Source organism: Oryx dammah, unplaced genomic scaffold (genome assembly GCF_014754425.2).
Source record: "Oryx dammah isolate SB20612 unplaced genomic scaffold, SCBI_Odam_1.1 HiC_scaffold_2, whole genome shotgun sequence".
Taxonomy (NCBI): domain Eukaryota; kingdom Metazoa; phylum Chordata; class Mammalia; order Artiodactyla; family Bovidae; genus Oryx; species Oryx dammah.
In genome coordinates, this window is record NW_024070186.1 from 27863628 (window position 1) to 27882460 (window position 18833).

The 18833-nt window shown below is 42.5% G+C and overlaps 1 protein-coding gene across 1 annotated transcript in view; it reads right to left on the minus strand.

Annotated features, from left to right (window-relative positions):
- Positions 1–18833, minus strand: part of NMNAT3 (nicotinamide nucleotide adenylyltransferase 3) — a 125405-nt gene that overhangs the window by 57809 nt on the left and 48763 nt on the right. The window contains exon 2 of the mRNA XM_040233811.1: positions 6425–6574. Within this exon, the coding sequence (XP_040089745.1) occupies positions 6425–6533 (109 nt within the window). The 5' untranslated portion in view covers positions 6534–6574. The remainder of the gene's footprint in view (positions 1–6424; positions 6575–18833) is intronic.

Below are 18833 nucleotides of genomic sequence, written 5' to 3' on the forward strand. Positions count from 1 at the left end.
GGATGGAAGAATATTCAGTAGTTCCACACCTATTGGTGAAGGTGAAAGAGGAGAGTGAAAAACCTGGCTTAAAACCCAACTTTCAATAAACGAAGATCATGGCATCTGGTCCTATCACTTCATGGCAAAGCTATAGTCAAAGCTATGCTTTTTCCCGTAGTCATGTATAGATATAAGAGTGGGATCATAAAGAAGGCTGAGCACTGAACGATGATGCTTTTGAACTGTGGTGCTGGAGAAGACTCTTGAGAGTCCCTTGGATAGCAAGGAGATCCAACCAGTCAGTCCTGAAGGAAATTAACCCTGAATATTTATTGGAAGGACTGATGCTGAAGCTGAGCTCCAATACTCTGGCCAGCTGACACAAAGAGCCGACTTATTGGAAAAGACCCTGATGCTGGGAAAGAGTGAGGGCAAGAGAAGGGGGTGACAGAGGATGAGATGGTTGGATGGCATCACTGACTCAATGGACATGAGTTTGAGCAAACTCAGGGAGATAGTGAAGGATAGGGAAGCCTGGCATGCAGCAGTCTATGTGGTCACAGAGAATTGGACACAACTTAGTGACTGAACAACAATTTTTTGAAAAGATTATTCTTTCTCTCTTGCATTGTCCTTTGCAACTTTGTCAAAAAATCAATTGTCTATGTCAGTGGGGAGAAAAATTTGGTGTTCTCTATTCTGTTACATCAATCTATTTTCACACCAATACTGTACTGTAACAAGTACTGTAACTTTATAATTAGTCTTAAAATCCAGTAATCTCCCAACTTTGTTCTTCTTTTTAAAAATTACTTTGGTGCATTTCCATATTAATTTTATAATTAGCTTATCATTTTTTACCAAGAAAAGCTTACTGGGGTTGAGTTGAATCTATAGGTAAATTTGGAGAGAATTGAAATTTTAACACTGTTGTTTTCCAACCCACAAAAACAAGGCATGTCTCTCTATTTTAATAAGGTTGTCTTTATCTCAACAATGTTTTGTCACTTTTAGCATATAGGTCTTGTACACTTCTGCTGGATTTATATCTATTTATTTTTTCTATGCTATTGTAAATGGTATTATTTAAAAGTTTTAACATGATTTTTTGCTGTGTGTATATAGAAATGCAACTGATTTTTATATATTGATCTTATATCTAGCAACACTGGCTTTCCTGGTGGCTCAGATGGTAAAGAATCTGCCTGCAATGCAGGAGACCCAGGTTCAATCCCTGGGTCAGGAAGATCCCTGGAAAAGGGAATGGCAACCCACTCTAGTATTCTTGCCTCTTCTTCCTATCTTCTGCTTCTGTTAGGTCCCTACCATTTATGTCCTTTATTGAGCCCATCTTTGCATGAAATATTCCCTTGGTATCTCTAATTTTCTTGAAGAGATCTCTGCTGAAGAAGAGGCGGCAAGACTACACAGAAGAACTGTACAAAAAAGATCTTCATGACCCAGATAATCACGATGGTGTGATCACTGACCCAGAGCCAGACATCTTGGAATGTGAAGTCAAGTGGGCCTTAGGAAGCATCACTACAAACAAAGCTAGTGGAGGTGATGGCATTCCAGTTGAGCTATTTCAAATCCTGAAAAATGATGCTGTGAAAGTGCTGCACTCAATATGCCAGCAAATTTGGAAAACTCAGCAGTGGCCACAGGATTGGAAAAGGTCAGTTTTCATTCTTCTTAGATTATGATGTATATTCTTAATCAAAGTATATTCTGATTCTATTTTATCTCCTTTGAATCCTTATGAGTTAAAACTGTTTGCCTTTTTTTAGAGGTTGCATTAGGATTTATAATATGTATCTTTACCTTATTTCAGTCTACCTGTAAGTGATATTATACCACTTCATGTATAGAATAGAAACCTTACAATAGTATTCTTTTATTACTCCCCTCCCAGTTTTTTTTTTTTGATACTGTTGTCATAAATTTTACTTCTACATATGTTATAAACTCCATAATATATTGTTATTTTTGTTTAAGTGGTCAATTATCTTTTAAAGAAATTTAAATTAAAAAAAAGAAATTTAAATAATAAACAACTTATATAATTGCCCATGTAGTTATCAATGCTCTGTATTCCTTTGTGGGGATCCATTTTTCCATTTGGTATCATCTTCTTTCTGCCTAAAGGACTTTGGTATCTCTCATGGTGCAGGTTTGCTGGTGGTGACATTATCCAGATTCTATAGATTTGAAAATGTCTTTACTTTGTCTTTGTTTTGAAAGATATTTTTGCCAGATATAGAATCCTAGATTGACAGGTTTTTTCTTTCAGTACTTTAAAGATCTAATCCACTGAACTCCCTTATGCTGAATTCAGAAGCAAGAAATTTACTATCTTTCTTATTTGTTCTTCTGTAGCTGCCTTTAAATTTTCTCCTTATTATCTGTTTTGAGAAATTTGATTATTACATACCTTGGTGTTGTTTTCTTCATGTTTCTTGTGCTTGGGGTTTGTTGAGCTACTTCATGAAATCTGCTTTCATCAAATTTGAAAACACTTCAGTGATTATTTCTTCAAATATTTTTCCTGTTCTTCCTGTTATTTTCCTTCTATTGAACTAGTTCAATTACAAGTATATTAGGATGATTTAAATTATCGTGTATTCTTTTCTTCCTTTAAAAAAATTCTATTTTCTCTTTATGCTTCATTTTGAATTGCTCCAGTTTGGATAGATAGATTTATCTTCAAGTTCAGTAATCTTTTCTTCTGCAATGTTTAATCTGTTGTTAATCCTAACCAGTTTAATTTTCATCTCACATACTGTAGTTTTAATCTCTAGATAAGAGCCTTTTTTATATTTTCCATGTCTCTACTTAATTTTTGAACATATATAACTATAGTAACTTTTAAGATCCTTGTCTGCTAATTCTAACATCTGCATCAGTTCTGGTTCAATTTTCATTGATTGATTATTCTCCTCATTATGGATATGAGTATAGACTTCAATTTTTTTTTTCATAGAAAACCAAACTGCCCTCCAAAAGTGTTTTATCATTTCCCATCACTACCAATACATGGGAGTGTTCATTTCCCTCCCTCTCCTGCCAACACTGAATTTGACAGCCTTTAATCATTGTCATGCAGAGTTCCAAAGAAAAGCAAGGAGAGATAAGAAGCCTTCCTCAGTGATCAATGCAAAGAAATAGAGGCAAACAACAGAATGGGAAAGACTAGAGATCTCTTCAAGAAAATTAGAGATATCAAGGGAACATTTTATGCAAAGATGGGCTCGATAGGGGACAGAAATGGTATGGACCTAACAGAAGCAGAAGATATGAAGAAGAGGTGGCAAGAATACACAGAAGAACTGTATAAAAAAGATCTTCATGACCAAGATAATCACGATGGTGTGATCACTCACCTAGAGCCAGACATCCTGGAATGTGAAGTCAAGTGGGCCTTAGAAAGTATCACTATGAACAAAGCTAGTGGAGGTGATGGAATTCCAGTTGAGCTATTTCAAATCCTTAAAGATGATGCTGTGAAAGTGCTGCACTCAATATGCCAGCAAATTTGGAAAACTCAACAGTGGCCACAGGACTGGAAAAAGTCAGTTTTCATTCCAATCCCAAAGAAAGGCAATGCCAAAGAATGCTCAAACTACTGCACAATTGCACTCATCTCACATGCTAGTAAAGTAATACTCAAAATTCTCCAAGCCAGGCTTCAGCAATACGTGAGCCATGAACTTCCAGATGTTCAAGCTGGTTTTAGAAAAGGCAGAGGACCCAGCGATCAAATTGCCAACATCTGCTGGATCATTGAAAAAGCAAGAGAGTTCCAGAAAAACGTCTATTTCTGCTTTATTGACTATGCCAGAGCCTTTGACTGTGTGGATCACAATAAACTGTGGAAAATTCTGAAAGAGATGGGAATACCAGACCACCTGACCTGCCTCTTGAGAAACCTATATGCAGGTCTGGAAGCAACAGTTAGAAATGGACATGGAACAACAGACTGGTTCCAAATAGGAAAAGGAGTACGTCAAGGCTGTATATTGTCACCCTGCTTATTTAACTTCTATGCAGAATACATCATGAGAAACGCTGGGCTGGAGGAAGAACAAGCTGTAATCAAGATTGCCAGGAGAAATATCAATAACCTCAGATATGCAGATGACACCATCCTTATGGCAGAAAGTGAAGAGGAACTAAAGAGCCTCTTGATGAAAGTGAAAGAAGAGAGTGAAAAAGTTGGCTTAAAGCCCAACATTCAGAATACTAAGAACATGGCATCTGGTCCCATCACTTCATGGGAAATAGATGGGGAAACAGTGGAAACAGTGTCAGACTTTATTTTGGGGGGCTCCAAAAAAATCACTGCAGATGGTGAGTGCAGCCATGAAATTAAAAGACACTTACTCCTTGGAAGGAAGGTTATGACCAACCTAGATAGCATATTGAAAAGCAGAGACATTACTTTGCCAACAAAGGTCCATCTAGTCAAGGCTATGGTTTTTCCAGCAGTCATGTATGGATGTAAGAGTTGGACTGTGAAGAAAGCTGAGCATCGAAGAATTGATGCTTTTGAACTGTGGTGTTGGAGAAGACTCTTGAGAGTCCCCTGGACTGCAAGGAGATCCAACCAGTCCATTCTAAAGAGATAAGTCCTGGGTGTTCTTTGGAAGGAATGATGCTAAAGCTGAAACTCCAGTACTTTGGCCACCTCATGTGAAGAGTTGACTCATTGGAAAAGACTCTGATGCTGGGAGGGATTGGGGGCAGGAGGAGAAGGGGACGACAGAGGATGAGATGCCTGGATGGCATCACCAACTCAATGGGGATGAGTTTGGGTGAACTCTGGGAGCTGGTGATGGACAGGGGGGCCTGCTGTGCTGCAATTCATGGGGTTGCAAAGAGTCGGACATGACGGAGCGACTGAACTGAACTGAAGTGAATCTTTGTCAATCTCACACTATTTACTCCTATAATAGATACTTATTCTTCTAATTAAAAACTTTTTTTGGCTGCGCTATGCAGCATGTGGTTAGTTCCCAGACCAGGGACTGAACCCCTGTGCCCTCTGCAGCAGAAGTGTGAAGTCTTAACCACTGGACTGCCAGGGAATTCCCACAACAGATATTTATTGAGTACCAGCTATAAGCCTAGTGACAGATGGTGGCAATTGTGGAGTATTCAAGCAATCATAGTAGTTGCCCACATGGTGCTTATTATCTTGTGATGCTTACTTTTTTATTTGCATTTCATTGATTATTAGCAATCACAGTTGAGAAATTTTTCTCATTTATTGTCCAGTTATATTTCTTCTTTGCATATGGCTTAGTAATGTTTACTGACCAGTTTCAAGTGAATTGTTTGGATTTTTACTCCTATGTAAGAGCTATTCATTTACTAAGAATAAATACCTATTTCACTTTTTGAATAATTAAAAATATCTTATAAACAAAGATTTTTTAAAAATAAATTAACATTTGTATGCAATTTCTTTGAAGAAATGGTTTACATGTTACTCAAATATTTTTTTTCTATATTGAAAGTAAACAGAAATTGATTTTGGTATTAAAAACATAGCCCTTAAAGACAAACATTTTTGAGCAATGCAAAAATACAAAACACATATATGAATACACAAGATATTGTGCTCTTGCTCAGTCATATCCAGCTCTTTTTGACCCCATGGACTGTAGCTTGCCAGGCTCCTCTGGCTATGGGATTTTTCAGGCAAGAATTCTGGAGCGGGTTGCCATTTCCTCCTCCAGACATAAGACAGACATAAACACATAACAAATAAAACTTTCATATGTATCTGACATCAACAAATAAATGACTTACAGTCTTTGGAAATAATCAAGCAGATCCAAAACGCCATTATACTCTTTTAATAATGAAATGGAAAGTCAAAGAGATGAAACATTCCCAGATTAAACATTTCCAGCTGATTAGATACTTCTGGCAAAGCCATGCCATCTGTATTAGAAATGCCCTGTATACAAGACTTAATTTGTAACTGTCTAAGATCTATTCTTTTGAAGGAGAAAATGTCAAAATCCCCATTAGAGAATATTTGCCTACCCACTGAAGAGTCGCAGGAGTTCTCAGAGGCATGTACTATGTATTCATCTGGCTGTTTGGGTCAATGCTCCCTGGGGCACCAGGAAGGGGTCCCCTGACTGAGACACAGGCTCTATAACAGGCCCAGTGTCTTTTTAGCATTCATGGTCAACATGAAGTGGACAGGGGTGTAGTGGATCCTAAGAAGCATTTCAACTCTATGGCCAGGGGTGTGACTGACAGACATCATATGGTTAAGGAGTGTTAGCCCTCTGAATATGATGGAAGAAATGGATGTCACCACTTGTGCTATGAGCAGCTTTAATAATGGGGATGATGACAGCAGCCAGCAAAACCCCCCAAAGCCCAGCTCCCAAATTCCTCCCAGAGGCCTGGCCCCTTGACTGACCTGTCTGGTGAAGGTGGTCTCTGGCCACCTCAAACAAGCGCAGGTGCATGTTGGTGATGGGGTTGAAGGAGCCACAGGCCAGGAGCACCACAGGGATTCGGCTCTTCATCCTGTCGGACACATCCGCACCCGCTGCTGCAGCCACCCTGCCTTCATTGGGGCAAAAACTCAAGTCAGAGAGTTGGCACCAAGACAAGCGTACAATTACTGAGATAGCTGTGAAATTTGAATCGCATCTAAAAATTACAGTTAATGTGGATTTCTTGGTTTTTATGATCGTTTGTTGTGGTTATGTAGGAAAATGGCCTTATCAGACATAAACAAAAAGTTTTTGTAGGTTACAAAAGGAAAAGACAACTGTCCAAATCAGTGTCTCTGAACCACATACAGGCCACTATTTCTTACTTGTAAGATGACTGCAGAGGTAAGAATAACAACATTAACAGGAGGCTTACCATGGCCAGGAACTGAGCCAAAGTATATCCCTTATCTCAACAAATCCTTCCAAGTCAATCTTGAGTGGTTACTTATAGGAGCTTAGAAGCTGCAAGGTCAAGACTGGAACCCAGGCAGCCTGACCTAGAAACCATGTTTTCTTGTAACCTCTATACTCTTCCTGTGCTTTGAGGATCGCCTTAGGGTCAAAAGGAGTATGTAAGATGCTCCAAATGCCACCTCTGATAGTCCAAATACAAGTCACAATGCCCCAGAGCAGAGGAGTGGTACTTTTTAAAAATTTATTTTAAAATAATTTCAGACTTACCAAAAAAGCTGCAAAATTTGTATAAAGACTTCCTATGCACAGAATCCCTAAATGTTAACATCTTACCACATTTGCTGTATCATTTATTTTCTCTCTATATATACACATGCATACATGTATATACCTATAAATAATTTTTTTCTGAAATGTCTGAAAATAATTTTTTTCTGAAATGTCTGAAAATAATCTCTCTTTACCTCTAAACACTTCAGTATGTATTTTCTAAGAGCAAAGACATTTTCCTATATAACTGCATAGAAATGATTAAAATCAGAAAATTAAGTACTATTAATTTACTATAAATTAAGTACTGTTAAGCTACAGTACCATTATCTAATCTATAGATCTTTTCTGATTTCACCCATTGTCCTTTATCTGGAGCCCTAGCATTCTGAGGTGGTCAGGCCATCCCATTTGTCCCCTCACTGTGTAGCTTTTAGCACCAGGGAAACTTGGTTAAAGTAAGGTTAAAGTAAAGAGGTTGAAGTTTAAGGTTAAAGTAAAACAGAAAACAGCCTGGGCTAGAGGAGAGGCTGGCAGACAGTGCTCTCTTAACTCTGAGGCGCTGCCTCCTACAGTGTTGGTGAAGTGCTCCACTGGAGTTCAGGCCTTGGTTTGAATCCTAGTTCTGCCTCTTACTGGTTATGTGACCTAGTGCAAATCACAGTCCCTTTCAAGCCTCAGATTCTCCATATGCAGAATGGGGACATTATTACTTACACTTACAGGGTTGTTGTAAGGATAAATGAACTATGGATGGAAAATGTTTGGGTGCACAGGAAGCATTTAATAAATAACCACTGTCACTGTGATGATGATGATGCAATGATTAAAAAGATGTTGTTGTTGACCACAGTGATGGAGGAGGGGAAGGGGAGAGGTGGTGGCAATATGACTGTGATTCAGTTCAGCTCAATTCAGTTGCTCAGTCGTGTCTGACTCTTTGCAACCCCATGAACCACAGCACGCCAGGCCTCCCTGTCCTTCACCAACTCCCGGAGTCCACACAAACCCATGTCCATTGTGTCGGTGATGCCATCCAACCATCTCATCCTCTGTCGTCCCTTGTCCTCCTGCCTTCAATCTTTTCCAGCATCAGGTCTTTTCAAAGGAGTCAGCTCCTCGCATCAGGTGGCCACAGTATTGGAGTTTCAGCTTCAACATCAGTGCTACTAATGAACACCTAGGACTGATCTTTAGGATGGACTGGTTGGATCTCCTTGCAGTCCAAGGGACTCTCAAGAGTCTTCTCCAACACCAGAATTCAAAAGCATCAATGCTTCAGCGCTCAGCTTTATTTATAGTTCAACTCTGATATCCATACATGACTACTGGAAAAACTATAGCCTTGACTAGACGGACCTTTGTTGACAAAAAATATCTCTGCTTTTCAATATGCTGTTTAGGTTGGTCATAACTTTCCTTCCAAGGAGTAAGCGTCTTTTAATTTCATGGCTGCAATCACCATCCACAGTGATTTTGGAGCCCCCCAAAATAAAGTCAGCCACTATTTCCCCATCTATTTGCCATGAAGTGATGGGACCGGATGCCATGATCTTCGTTTTCTGAAGGTTGAGCTTTAAGCCAGCTTTTTCACTCCTCTTTCACTGTCATCAAGAGGCTCTTTAGTTCTTCACTTTCTGCCATAAGGGTGGTGTCATCTGCATATCTGAGGTTATTGATATTTCTCCTGGCAATTTTGATTCCAGCTTGTTCTTCCTCCAGCCCAGCGTTTCTCATGATGTACTCTGCATAGAAGTTAAATAAGCAGGGTGACAATATACAGCCTTGACGTACTCCTTTTCCTATTTGGAACCAGTCTGTTGTTCCATGTCCAGTTCTAACTGTTGCTTCCTGACCTGCATACAGAGTTCTCAAGAGGCAGGTCAGGTGGTCTGGTATTCCCATCTCTTTCAGAATTTTCCACAGTTGATTGTGATCCACACAGTCAAAGGCTCTGGCATAGTCCATAAAGCAGAAATAGATGTTCTTCTGGAACTCTCTTGCTTTTTCCATGATCCAGCGGATGTTGGGAATTTGATCTCTGGTTCCTCTGCCTTTTCTAAAACCAGCTTGAATATCTGGAAGTTTGTGGTTCACATATTGCTGAAGTCTGGCTTAGAGAATTTTAAACATCACTTTACTAGCGTGTGAGATGAGTGCAATTGTGTCGTAGTTTGAGCATTCTTTGGCATTGCTTTTCTTTGGGATTGGAATAAAAACTAACATTTTCCAGTCCTGTGGCCACTGCTGAGTCTTCCAAATTTGCTGGCATATTGAGTGCAGCACTTTCACAGCATCATCTTTCAGGATGTGAAATAGCTCAACTGGAATTCCATCACCTCCACTAACTTTGTGCATAGTGATGCTTCCTAAGGCCCACTTGACTTCACATTCTAGGATGTCTGGCTCTAGGTGAGTGATCACACCATCGTGATTATCTTGGTCATGATCTTTTTTGTACAGTTCTTCTGTGTATTCTTGCCACTCTTCTACAAATCTTCTGCTTCTGTTAGGTCCCTACCATTTCTGTCCTTTATCGAGCCCATCTTTGCATGAAATGTTCCCTTGGTATCTCTAATTTTCTTGAAGAGATCTCTGCTGCTGCTAAGTTGCTCCAGTCGTGTTCGACTCTGTGCGACCCCATAGACAGCAGCCCACCAGGCTCCGCCGTCCCTGGAATCCTCCAGGCAAGAACACTGGAATGGGTTGCCATTTCCTTCTCCAATGTATGAAAGTGAAAAGTGAAAGTGAAGTCGCTCAGTCGTGTCCGACTCTTCGAGACCCCATGGGCTGTAGCCTACCAGGCTCCTCCATCCATAGGATTTTCCAGGCAAGAGTACTGGAGTGGGTTGCCATTGCCCTCTCCGAAGAGATCTCTAGTCTTTCCCATTCTATTGTTTTCCTCTATTTCTTTGCACTGATCGCTGAGGAAGGCTTTCTTATCTCTCCTTGCTATTGTTTGGAACTCTGCATTCAAATGTGTATATCGTTGCTTTTCTCCTTTGCTTTTTGCCTCCCTTCTTTTCACAGCTATTTGTAAGGCCTCCTCAGCCAACCATTTTGCTTTTTTGCATTTCTTTTCCATTGGGATGGTCTTAATTCCTGTCTCCTGTACAATCTCATGAACCTCCATGCATAGTTCATCAGGCACTCTATCAGATCTAGTCCCTTAAATCTATTTCTCACTTCCACTGTATAGTCCTAAGGGATTTGATTTAGGTCATACCTGAATGGTCTAGTGGTTTTCTCCACTTTCTTCAATTTCAGTCTGAATTTGGCAATAAGGAGTTCATGATCTGAGCCACAGTCAGCTCCCGGTCCTATTTTTGCTGACTGTATAGAGCTTCTCCATCTTTGGCTGCAAAGAATATAATCAATCTGATTTCGGTGTTGACCATCTGGTGATGTCCCTGTGTAGCGTCTTCTCTTGTGTTGCTGGAAGAGGGTGTTTGCTATGACCAGTGTGTTCTCGTGGCAGAACTCTGTTAGCCTTTGCCCTGCTTCACTCTGTACTCCAAGGCCAAATTTGCCTGTTACTCTAGGTGTTTCCTGACTTCCTACTTTTGCATTCCAGTCCCCTATAATGAAAAGGACATCTTTTTTGGGTGTTAGTTCTAGAAGGTCTTGTAGGTGTTCATAGAACTGTTCAACTTCAGCTTCTTCAGCATTACTGGTTGGGGCATAGACTTGGATTACCATGATATTGAATGGTTTGCCTTGGAAACGAACAGAGATCATTCTGTTGTTGTTGAGACTGCATCCAAGTACTGCATTTCGGACTCTTTTGTTGACTATGATGGCTACTCCATTTCTTCTAAGGGATTCCTGCCCACAGTAGTAGATATAATGGTCATCTGAGTTAAATGCACCCATTTCAGTCCATCTTAGTTTGCTGATTCCTAGAGTGTCGATGTTGACTCTTGTCATCTCCTGTTTGACAACTTTCAATTTGCCTTGATTCATGGACCTAACATTCCAGATTCCTATGCAATATTGGTCTTTACAGCATCGAACCTGGCTTCTATCACCAGTCCCATCCACAACTGGGTGTTTTTTTTTTTTTTTTTGCTTTGGCTCCATCCCTTCATTCTTTCTGGAGTTATTTCTCCACCGATCTCCAGTAGCATATTGGGCACCTACCAAACTGGGAAGTTCATCTTTCAGTGTCCTATCTTTTTGCCTTTTCATACTGTTCATGGGGTTCCCAAGGAAAGAATACTGAAGTGGTTTGCCATTTTCTTCTCCAGTGGACCACATTCTGTCAGACCTCTCCACCATGACCCATCCATCTTGGGTGGCCCCACATGGCATGGCTTCATTTTATTGAGTTAGATGAGGCTGTGGTCCGTGTGATCAGATTGGCTAGCTGTCTGTGATTGTGGTTTCAGTCTTTCTGACCTCTGATGCCCTCTCAGTGCCTACTGTCTTAATTGGGTTTCTCTTGGCAGCTTTCAAAAAGGTTCCTTGTGGTCCTCACTTCCTGGTATTTACATGTAGACCCCTCTCTTTGAATGTGGAGAGGACCTACTGACTTGCTTCTAGTGAAGATTCCACTAGACTCCTCACTAGAGGATTCCAGTTCTCAGAGAAGATTACAAAGTCTCTGGCTTCCCTCTTGTTCACCTCTTTCACTTTCTCTCTTACTCATTCTGAAGAATTTGGCCACTATGTTGTGAGCTGCCTCATGGAGAGACTCACGGGTCAAAGAATTGAAAGTCCTTTGGTGATGACAGCCTGCGAGAAACTGAGTCCTGCTAACAACCATGGGAGAGAACATGGAAGCGGATCTTTCCCAGCTGAGTCTTCAGATGAGACCACAGCCCCATGAACACCTTGACTGCAACCTTGTAAGAGACTCTGAACCAGACACCCCAATTCAGTGGAGCCGCCTCTAGATTCCTGGCTCACAGAAACTGTGAGATGATAAATGTGTGACATTTTAAGCTGCTATGTTTGGGGGTGATTTGTTAGGCAGCAACAGGTAACTAACAGCATGACCAACAAGAGGGATGCATTTACTTCTTCCTTACTCCTCTTGCTATGTAGGCCTTGGCTGTAATTCTGCAGTTAAAACGGTAACATGGAGAGTCCTTGGTTACTGGAACCTGGTTTCTCTCTGTACTAGAGGAAACTGTTTTAATCTGGCCCCTGCTGCTGCTTGTACCAGCTGTATCCAACTACTACTTTCTTCACACTTTATAGTCTAACTGTGATAAACTTCTTGTCAGTGGTTTCTCTGTGAGCTCCTCATGGCCTCCTGCTTCAACTTCAAGTGCTTCTATTTTTGGTTGGCTAACAAGTTTGTTTGGGTTTTCCATAACATCTTAAACTTTTTGGGCAACCCAATATATGCTACTTTAGTTTCTTCCAACTGGAATACTCACAGCATATCCCAATCTGTTAAGACTCAACTCAGGTGATCATATTACTTAGGCGACTTCAATCATTGTCCCCTGACTGCCTGCTAGGTGTTTGTTATCAGTTAGGGAGGTATTTGGCTGCAAGTTCCAGAAGCTAATCTCAACGACTTAAACAAATAAAGTTTTATTTGTTTTCTACATGATGAAATATCTAGAAGTAGGCAGCAGCTGGCACTGGATCACTGGCTCAACAGTGACCTACAATTTGCTCACTTTTCCCTCGTGGTCACAAGAGGTCAGCAAGATTGCTGCTGTAGCCACATCCATCATGATTATAACCAAGCCAGGAAGAAGGAGCAAAAAGCAATACAGACTGGATGCCCCTCTTAAGCAAGAACACAAAAGTTTTTAAAGAACTTTTCTGTAGATTTTGCTTCTGCCTCATGGCCATAGGTCGAGTCACCACTCTAGGCAAGAGAAGCTGGAAGAGCAAGTCTTTAGCTTTGTAGCCTCCAGTTTGGAAACAGTAGGGAAAAGGGAGCTGGGAATAGGATTAGTTAATTCACAGCATCTGCCACACTGGCTTTTCTGACACGTAGGCTAACTGATCTCTGCTCACCTTTAGTAACTCACATACCACATTTTTTGGAAAAACCTGCTCTTGTGTCTGTCTTACCAACCAGAGAGTAAACCCCTTAAGAGAGGGAGTGGTGTTTTCTTCATTTTTGATCTCAACTTCCAGCACAGAGCCTGGCCCAGAAGGCCAGGCTGTGGAGAGGCCTGTGTGGAGGCCTGTGTGAGGCCTGTGTGGAGACTGAAAGGGCACCGGCCAGCGGGAGAGTGGACCCATGTCCTGTTACTGGGAAGGCTTAAGCACCTTCTCAGGTACATACAGAAGTTGTCCTGGGAGTATTCTGAGCTACAGTGGTGTGAAGATTAAGAAAGTCTCAACTGAGGCAGGCTGTGGTTTGCTTCTCACTTCCTTTGAGGCAGTAGGGACACCCACTGCTACATGAGAAGAAAGTAGCTTGCATGTGAGAGCTGCTGCCCCTGGCTTTTTCCAGGGGAGGGCGGATCTTTAATGATAGAGTATTTGCAGAGTGTGCTGAGCTACTCACAGGAGCAGCCTTGTGATGATTGTAGCTGAGGAGGATGGCTGGTTTTGTTTTTTTTTTGTCTGTCTTGTTTTTTTTTTTTTTTTTTTACAATTGTTAGGAGGCCTTTCAAAATTCTATTTTATTTTGACAAAATATCATGTTTTTAGAGCCCTTAAAACATCTACCTGCAGCATCTCAGGTAACCTGGGGTATTGATGCATGTTCCCAAAGTCCCCAGAAACTGTAAATTAGAACGTTAGTTTGAATGGTGGCATCAGTGTGATGCAGTGCCATGTTGGGAAGGAGAATAATTCATATGTAGCAAGTGTCTCTGTCTTTTCTTTCCTCACATGGAGCGACTTGCCCTGTCTTAACCATGCCTCAGGCGGGAGGGTGCAGTGGGCATACGTTCCCAGGCTCAGGAACAAAGTCAGTGCACCTGTATTGTTGAATCATTTGTACACTCCAGCTGGCTTCAACTAAACACCCTCCCAAGCCCAAACCCAGAGGAATACAATGACAGGACTGAGACGGACTCCCTCCTGGGGTCCACCAGAGAATAAACCCGGCTCAAATTTGAGCACATCTCAGAAGCTGGATGCACGCCATAAATGACTCATCTATAAAACAGAATTAAAGAGAGGAAAACAATGTGATCCACCTGCTCTATCATGTCATAGTATCCAGTGAGATGAAGCAGGCGTGGGGGACTTTTGCTACTGGGAAATGCTTCTCATCAAGAAGCATTTAATGGGAGGTCCACAGAACGAGCAGTAATTGCAGCTGAAGGGTTTAACAAGTAGAGAAAGTGGAACACGGTCTTCTTGGAATTTATCATTAAGCTGGAGGCAAAGCAAACAGATTCCACCTTTGGATCCTGCCTCCTACTGTACAGTCATCCCAACAGCATCTCATCGTGCTGTGTGCTCAGTCGTGTCCAACGCTTTGTCTGACCCCATGGACTGTAGCCTGCCAGGCTCCTCTGTGTATGGGATTATCCTGTCAAGAACACTGGAGTGGGTTGCCAGGCCCTCTTTCAAGGGATCTTGCTCAATGAGGGACTGAAGCCATCTCTCTTGTGTCTCTTGCATTAAGTGGATTCTTTTCACTGTACCACCTAGGAAGCCCAACAGCCTCTCATGCTTTCCTCAGATACAACACGATGCTCCTTTCTCCTCACCTGTGCAAATGCTCTTCCAACCACCTGAAACACCAACCTTGCTCCTGTCTTCAAGGCTTTTTCCTTAGTCTCTACCCAATGCCTCCCTCTCCCACTGTACTAACTGTACCTGTTAGATATTACACATTTATCACTTTCTTCTTTCATCGGACCATAGACTTGTCATTGCTTTGTTTCCAGGTCGCTCTTCCTCAAGTACAAGGTGAACTCCTACACGGAAGTTTCTTATTCATCTAGGCCCTTTAACTTCTGCAGAGTTCTGGCACACAGGTGCTCAGGAATGTATGTGGCATGAATGAGAGAATGAGGGACTGTTTCTGACCAGTTCAGTTCAGTTCAGTTGCTCAGTCGTGTCCGACTCTGCGACCCCATGAATTGCAGCATGCCAGGCCTCCCTGTCCAGCACCAACTCCCAGAGTTCACCCAAACTCATGTCCATCGGAGTCAGTGATGCCATCCAGACATCTCATCCTCTGTTGTCCTCTTCTCCTCCTGCCCCCAATCCCTCCCAGCATCAGAGTCTTTTCCAATGAGCCAACTCTTCACATGAGGTGGCCAAAGTACTGGAGTTTCAGCTTGAGCATCATTCCTTCCAAAGAACACCCAGGACTGATCTCCTTTAGAATGGACTGGTTGGATCTCCTTGCAGTCCAAGGGACTCTCAAGACTCTTCTCCAACACCACAGTTCAAAAGCATCAATTCTTCGATGCTCAGCTTTCTTCACAGTCCAACTTTCACATCCATACATGACCACTGGAAAAACCATAGCCTTGACTAGATGGACCTTTGTTGGCAAAGTAATGTCTCTGCTTTTCAATATGCTATCTAGGTTGTCATAACTTTCCTTCCAAGGAGTAAGTGTCTTTTAACTTCATGGTTGCAATCACCATCTGCAGTGATTTTGGAGCCCCCAAAAATAAAGTCTGACACTGTTTCCCCTGTTTCTCCATCTATTTCCCATGATGTAATGGGACCAGATGCCATGATCTTGGTTTTCTGAATGTTGAGCTTTAAGCCAACTTTTTCACTCTCCTCTTTCACTTTCATCAAGAGGCTTTTTAGTTCTTCTTCATTTTCTGCCATAAGTGTGGTGTCATCTGCATATCTGAGGTTATTGATATTTCTCCCGGCAATCTTGATTTCAGCTTGTGCTTCTTCCAGCCCAGTGTTTCTCATGATGTACTCTGCATAGAAGTTAAATAAGCAGGGTGACAATATACAGTCTTGATGTACTCCTTTTCCTATTTGGAACCAGTCTGTAGCAACCTCCTTTTCAGATATTGACCTCGTCTCTTTGTTTGTCCCAAGCAGTCAAGACTGTGCCTTCCGGGATATAAGCTGACCTTTCCAGCTTCCCAGAAACACCCAAGGCCCCTCCCCAAGATCCCAGTTTACCCAACTCAGGCTGAAATAAAACAAGATGTTCCTGTCCTGTTGTAACACCTCTGATGCCAGGATCCCACGAACAGGGATATACGGGCCTCCTGCACACTGACACCAAGGTCATTCCTCTGCCCTGATGGTCATCAGTTGTGGCTTTGACAGGTGGGAAGACTATGAAGGTGTTATTAAATTAAGGATCAGAAATGAGGAGGGTACCTTGGATTATCCAAGGTGGGCCCAATTTTAACATGGTTAGGGTCCTAATAAGAAGGAGGCACGACAGTCACAGGGAAAGATGTAAGGACCAAAGGAGCGATCAAGAGTCAAGAAGATGCCCTGCTGCTAGCACTAAGACAGAGAGGGGCTGTGGCCGAGCAGTGCACGTCAGGCCCACAAGGAAGCAAAGTCTCGCCTAGAGCTTCGAGAAGGAGTGCAGCCTTGCTGACACCTTGACTTCATACTTCTGACCTCCTGAATTATAAGAAAGTAAAATTGTATTGTTTTAAGCCAATAATGTGTGGTAGTTTGTTATAGCAGTCACAGGAAACTCATACACTCACTTCTTTGGGGCAGGCTCTCGAGGTGACCTTCAAACTGGGGCAGGAAAGGCTCAGGGATTGAGCCAGTAAGGAAGATATGGAAGAGTGTGTCGGGCACAGAGACCAGGACTGCAAAGGTTCAGAAACCACCACTTAAGGAAGCTGATGAACACATTGGCTATGGGACCCTATGTGATGTGAGCCATCGTGCAAGTGGCCCAAGGTGAGGGTGCAGAGAGTGCAAGGATCACGCAGGCCTACAAGGGGTCTTGGAGGGGGTGGTGCCTAGATTTCATCTTATAGGTAACGAGGAACCTCTGAAGGATTTTAAGAGCTCTCAAGACCCCCCAGGATGGTGTGCCAGGAAGCAAGCCCCAGGATGGCTGCTACCCCCAGGGCCCTCTGCTTGGCAAAGGTTAGGCAGTCCCCAGCTTCCCAGAGGATGACTTTTCCTGTTGCCTACATTTCAGCTCAATCACCAGGTAATATGTACTGGCCAGTGACCCCACATGCGCTAACCTCTAACAAATGAACCCTCAGCCCATTTGTCACAGGTCATCGCAGAGACACAGAAAGGAAAGGCGAGCCGGGAAGGTTAAGTCTTGTCACTGCAGATGTAATGTACTAATGCTCACTGCTGGGAAGGCAGTCAATTTACCTTTCCCTGCGGAGAGTAACTCTAACGCGACCTGGCCTGGGGAAAGTGGTTGAAAACATCCCTGTTTATTTTAGACATAAAGCAGATGGCTTCAGGCAGAATAGAAATGGATTCCACAAACATCTTTCATTACACAGACCTCTTGACTGGACTCCTCGTCTTAAAGAAAACAAGAGACGCAGTTTGGATTTGTAGAGTTGACGAGCACAGTTTTCAGGGCCCAGGGAAATCATCTCCATCTGCACGACTGCGTCAACTTCTCCAGGGCAATCAACCTTCACACAAACTCTGGGGCACTTTTTCTTTCAACTTTACCAGATTTGCTTGCTGTTGCTATGGGCACGCAGTACTGCTAAGAACAAAAGCAGACCCAGCCTCCTCTGTCGTGTGAGGCGCCTCCGCCAGCCACCCCTTGGAGGAAACAAACATACCAATTAAGCACTCGGCCTAATTATGAGGATCGCAGGAAAGCAGGCAGCCTGGCTCTTCAGTTTTGAGAACCTTCAAAAGATTTGGAGGAGGCCAAGGAATGGAATGGGGTCTCTTGCAACCCCACAATCAGGAGCTGGGACTGATTTCACTGTTATAGGAGGGATGAAGTGAACAGCAGCTATAGGGTTTGTTGAGTGACAGGCGGGGCACTGTGTGGAAACCTTGCCTACATTGGTGCTGATTCTTCCAACGCGCCTGGAAGGAAAAGGTTGGTGCCTGAGTTCTGGTGAAGAGTCTAATCAACTTCTCTGAGCCTCAGTCACATGGAAAATGGAGATAACTAACTAGGGCTGTCCTGAGGGTCATCGGAGTTGACCCACTTAGCACAGTACCTGGCCCATAGTGGGTTCTCCAGAAATATTAGCTCCTTTCTCTCCCCTTTCATTATACTTAGAACAGAATTCATCAACCTCACATCCACTTCAACCTGTTCACCTTGCTTGAAAAAGAGCCTACCATTTCATAGCCACCCATGATCGAAACCTGGCAGGTTTTAGGAATATGTCAGCATTCCCAACCTGGGAGGTAACTCGCTCAGATCAGCTTGAGTTGCTGCCATAGGAGAGCGTTCCCCTAAAAGACCACTCTCACATACCACTACTGTCGTTTCTTTTTGTTTGATTTTTAGTTGCTAAGTTGTGTCTGACTCTTTTTGTGACCCCCATGGACTGCAGCCTGCCAGGTTCCTCTGTCCATGGGATTTTCCAGGCAAGAGTGGGTTGCCATTTCCTTCTCCAGGGGAATCTTCTTGACCCAGGGATCAAACCCGTGTCTCCTGCATTGGCAAGTGTATTCTTTACCTCTGAGCCACCTGGGAAACCTAGCTTCTAGGCTAGTTCTAGCCGTAACAATAAACTTGAAGCATCGCTTATCTTAGAATTGAGTTGAGTTGATATTGAGAAGCAGAGGAATGAATAGTTTAATGTCACTCAG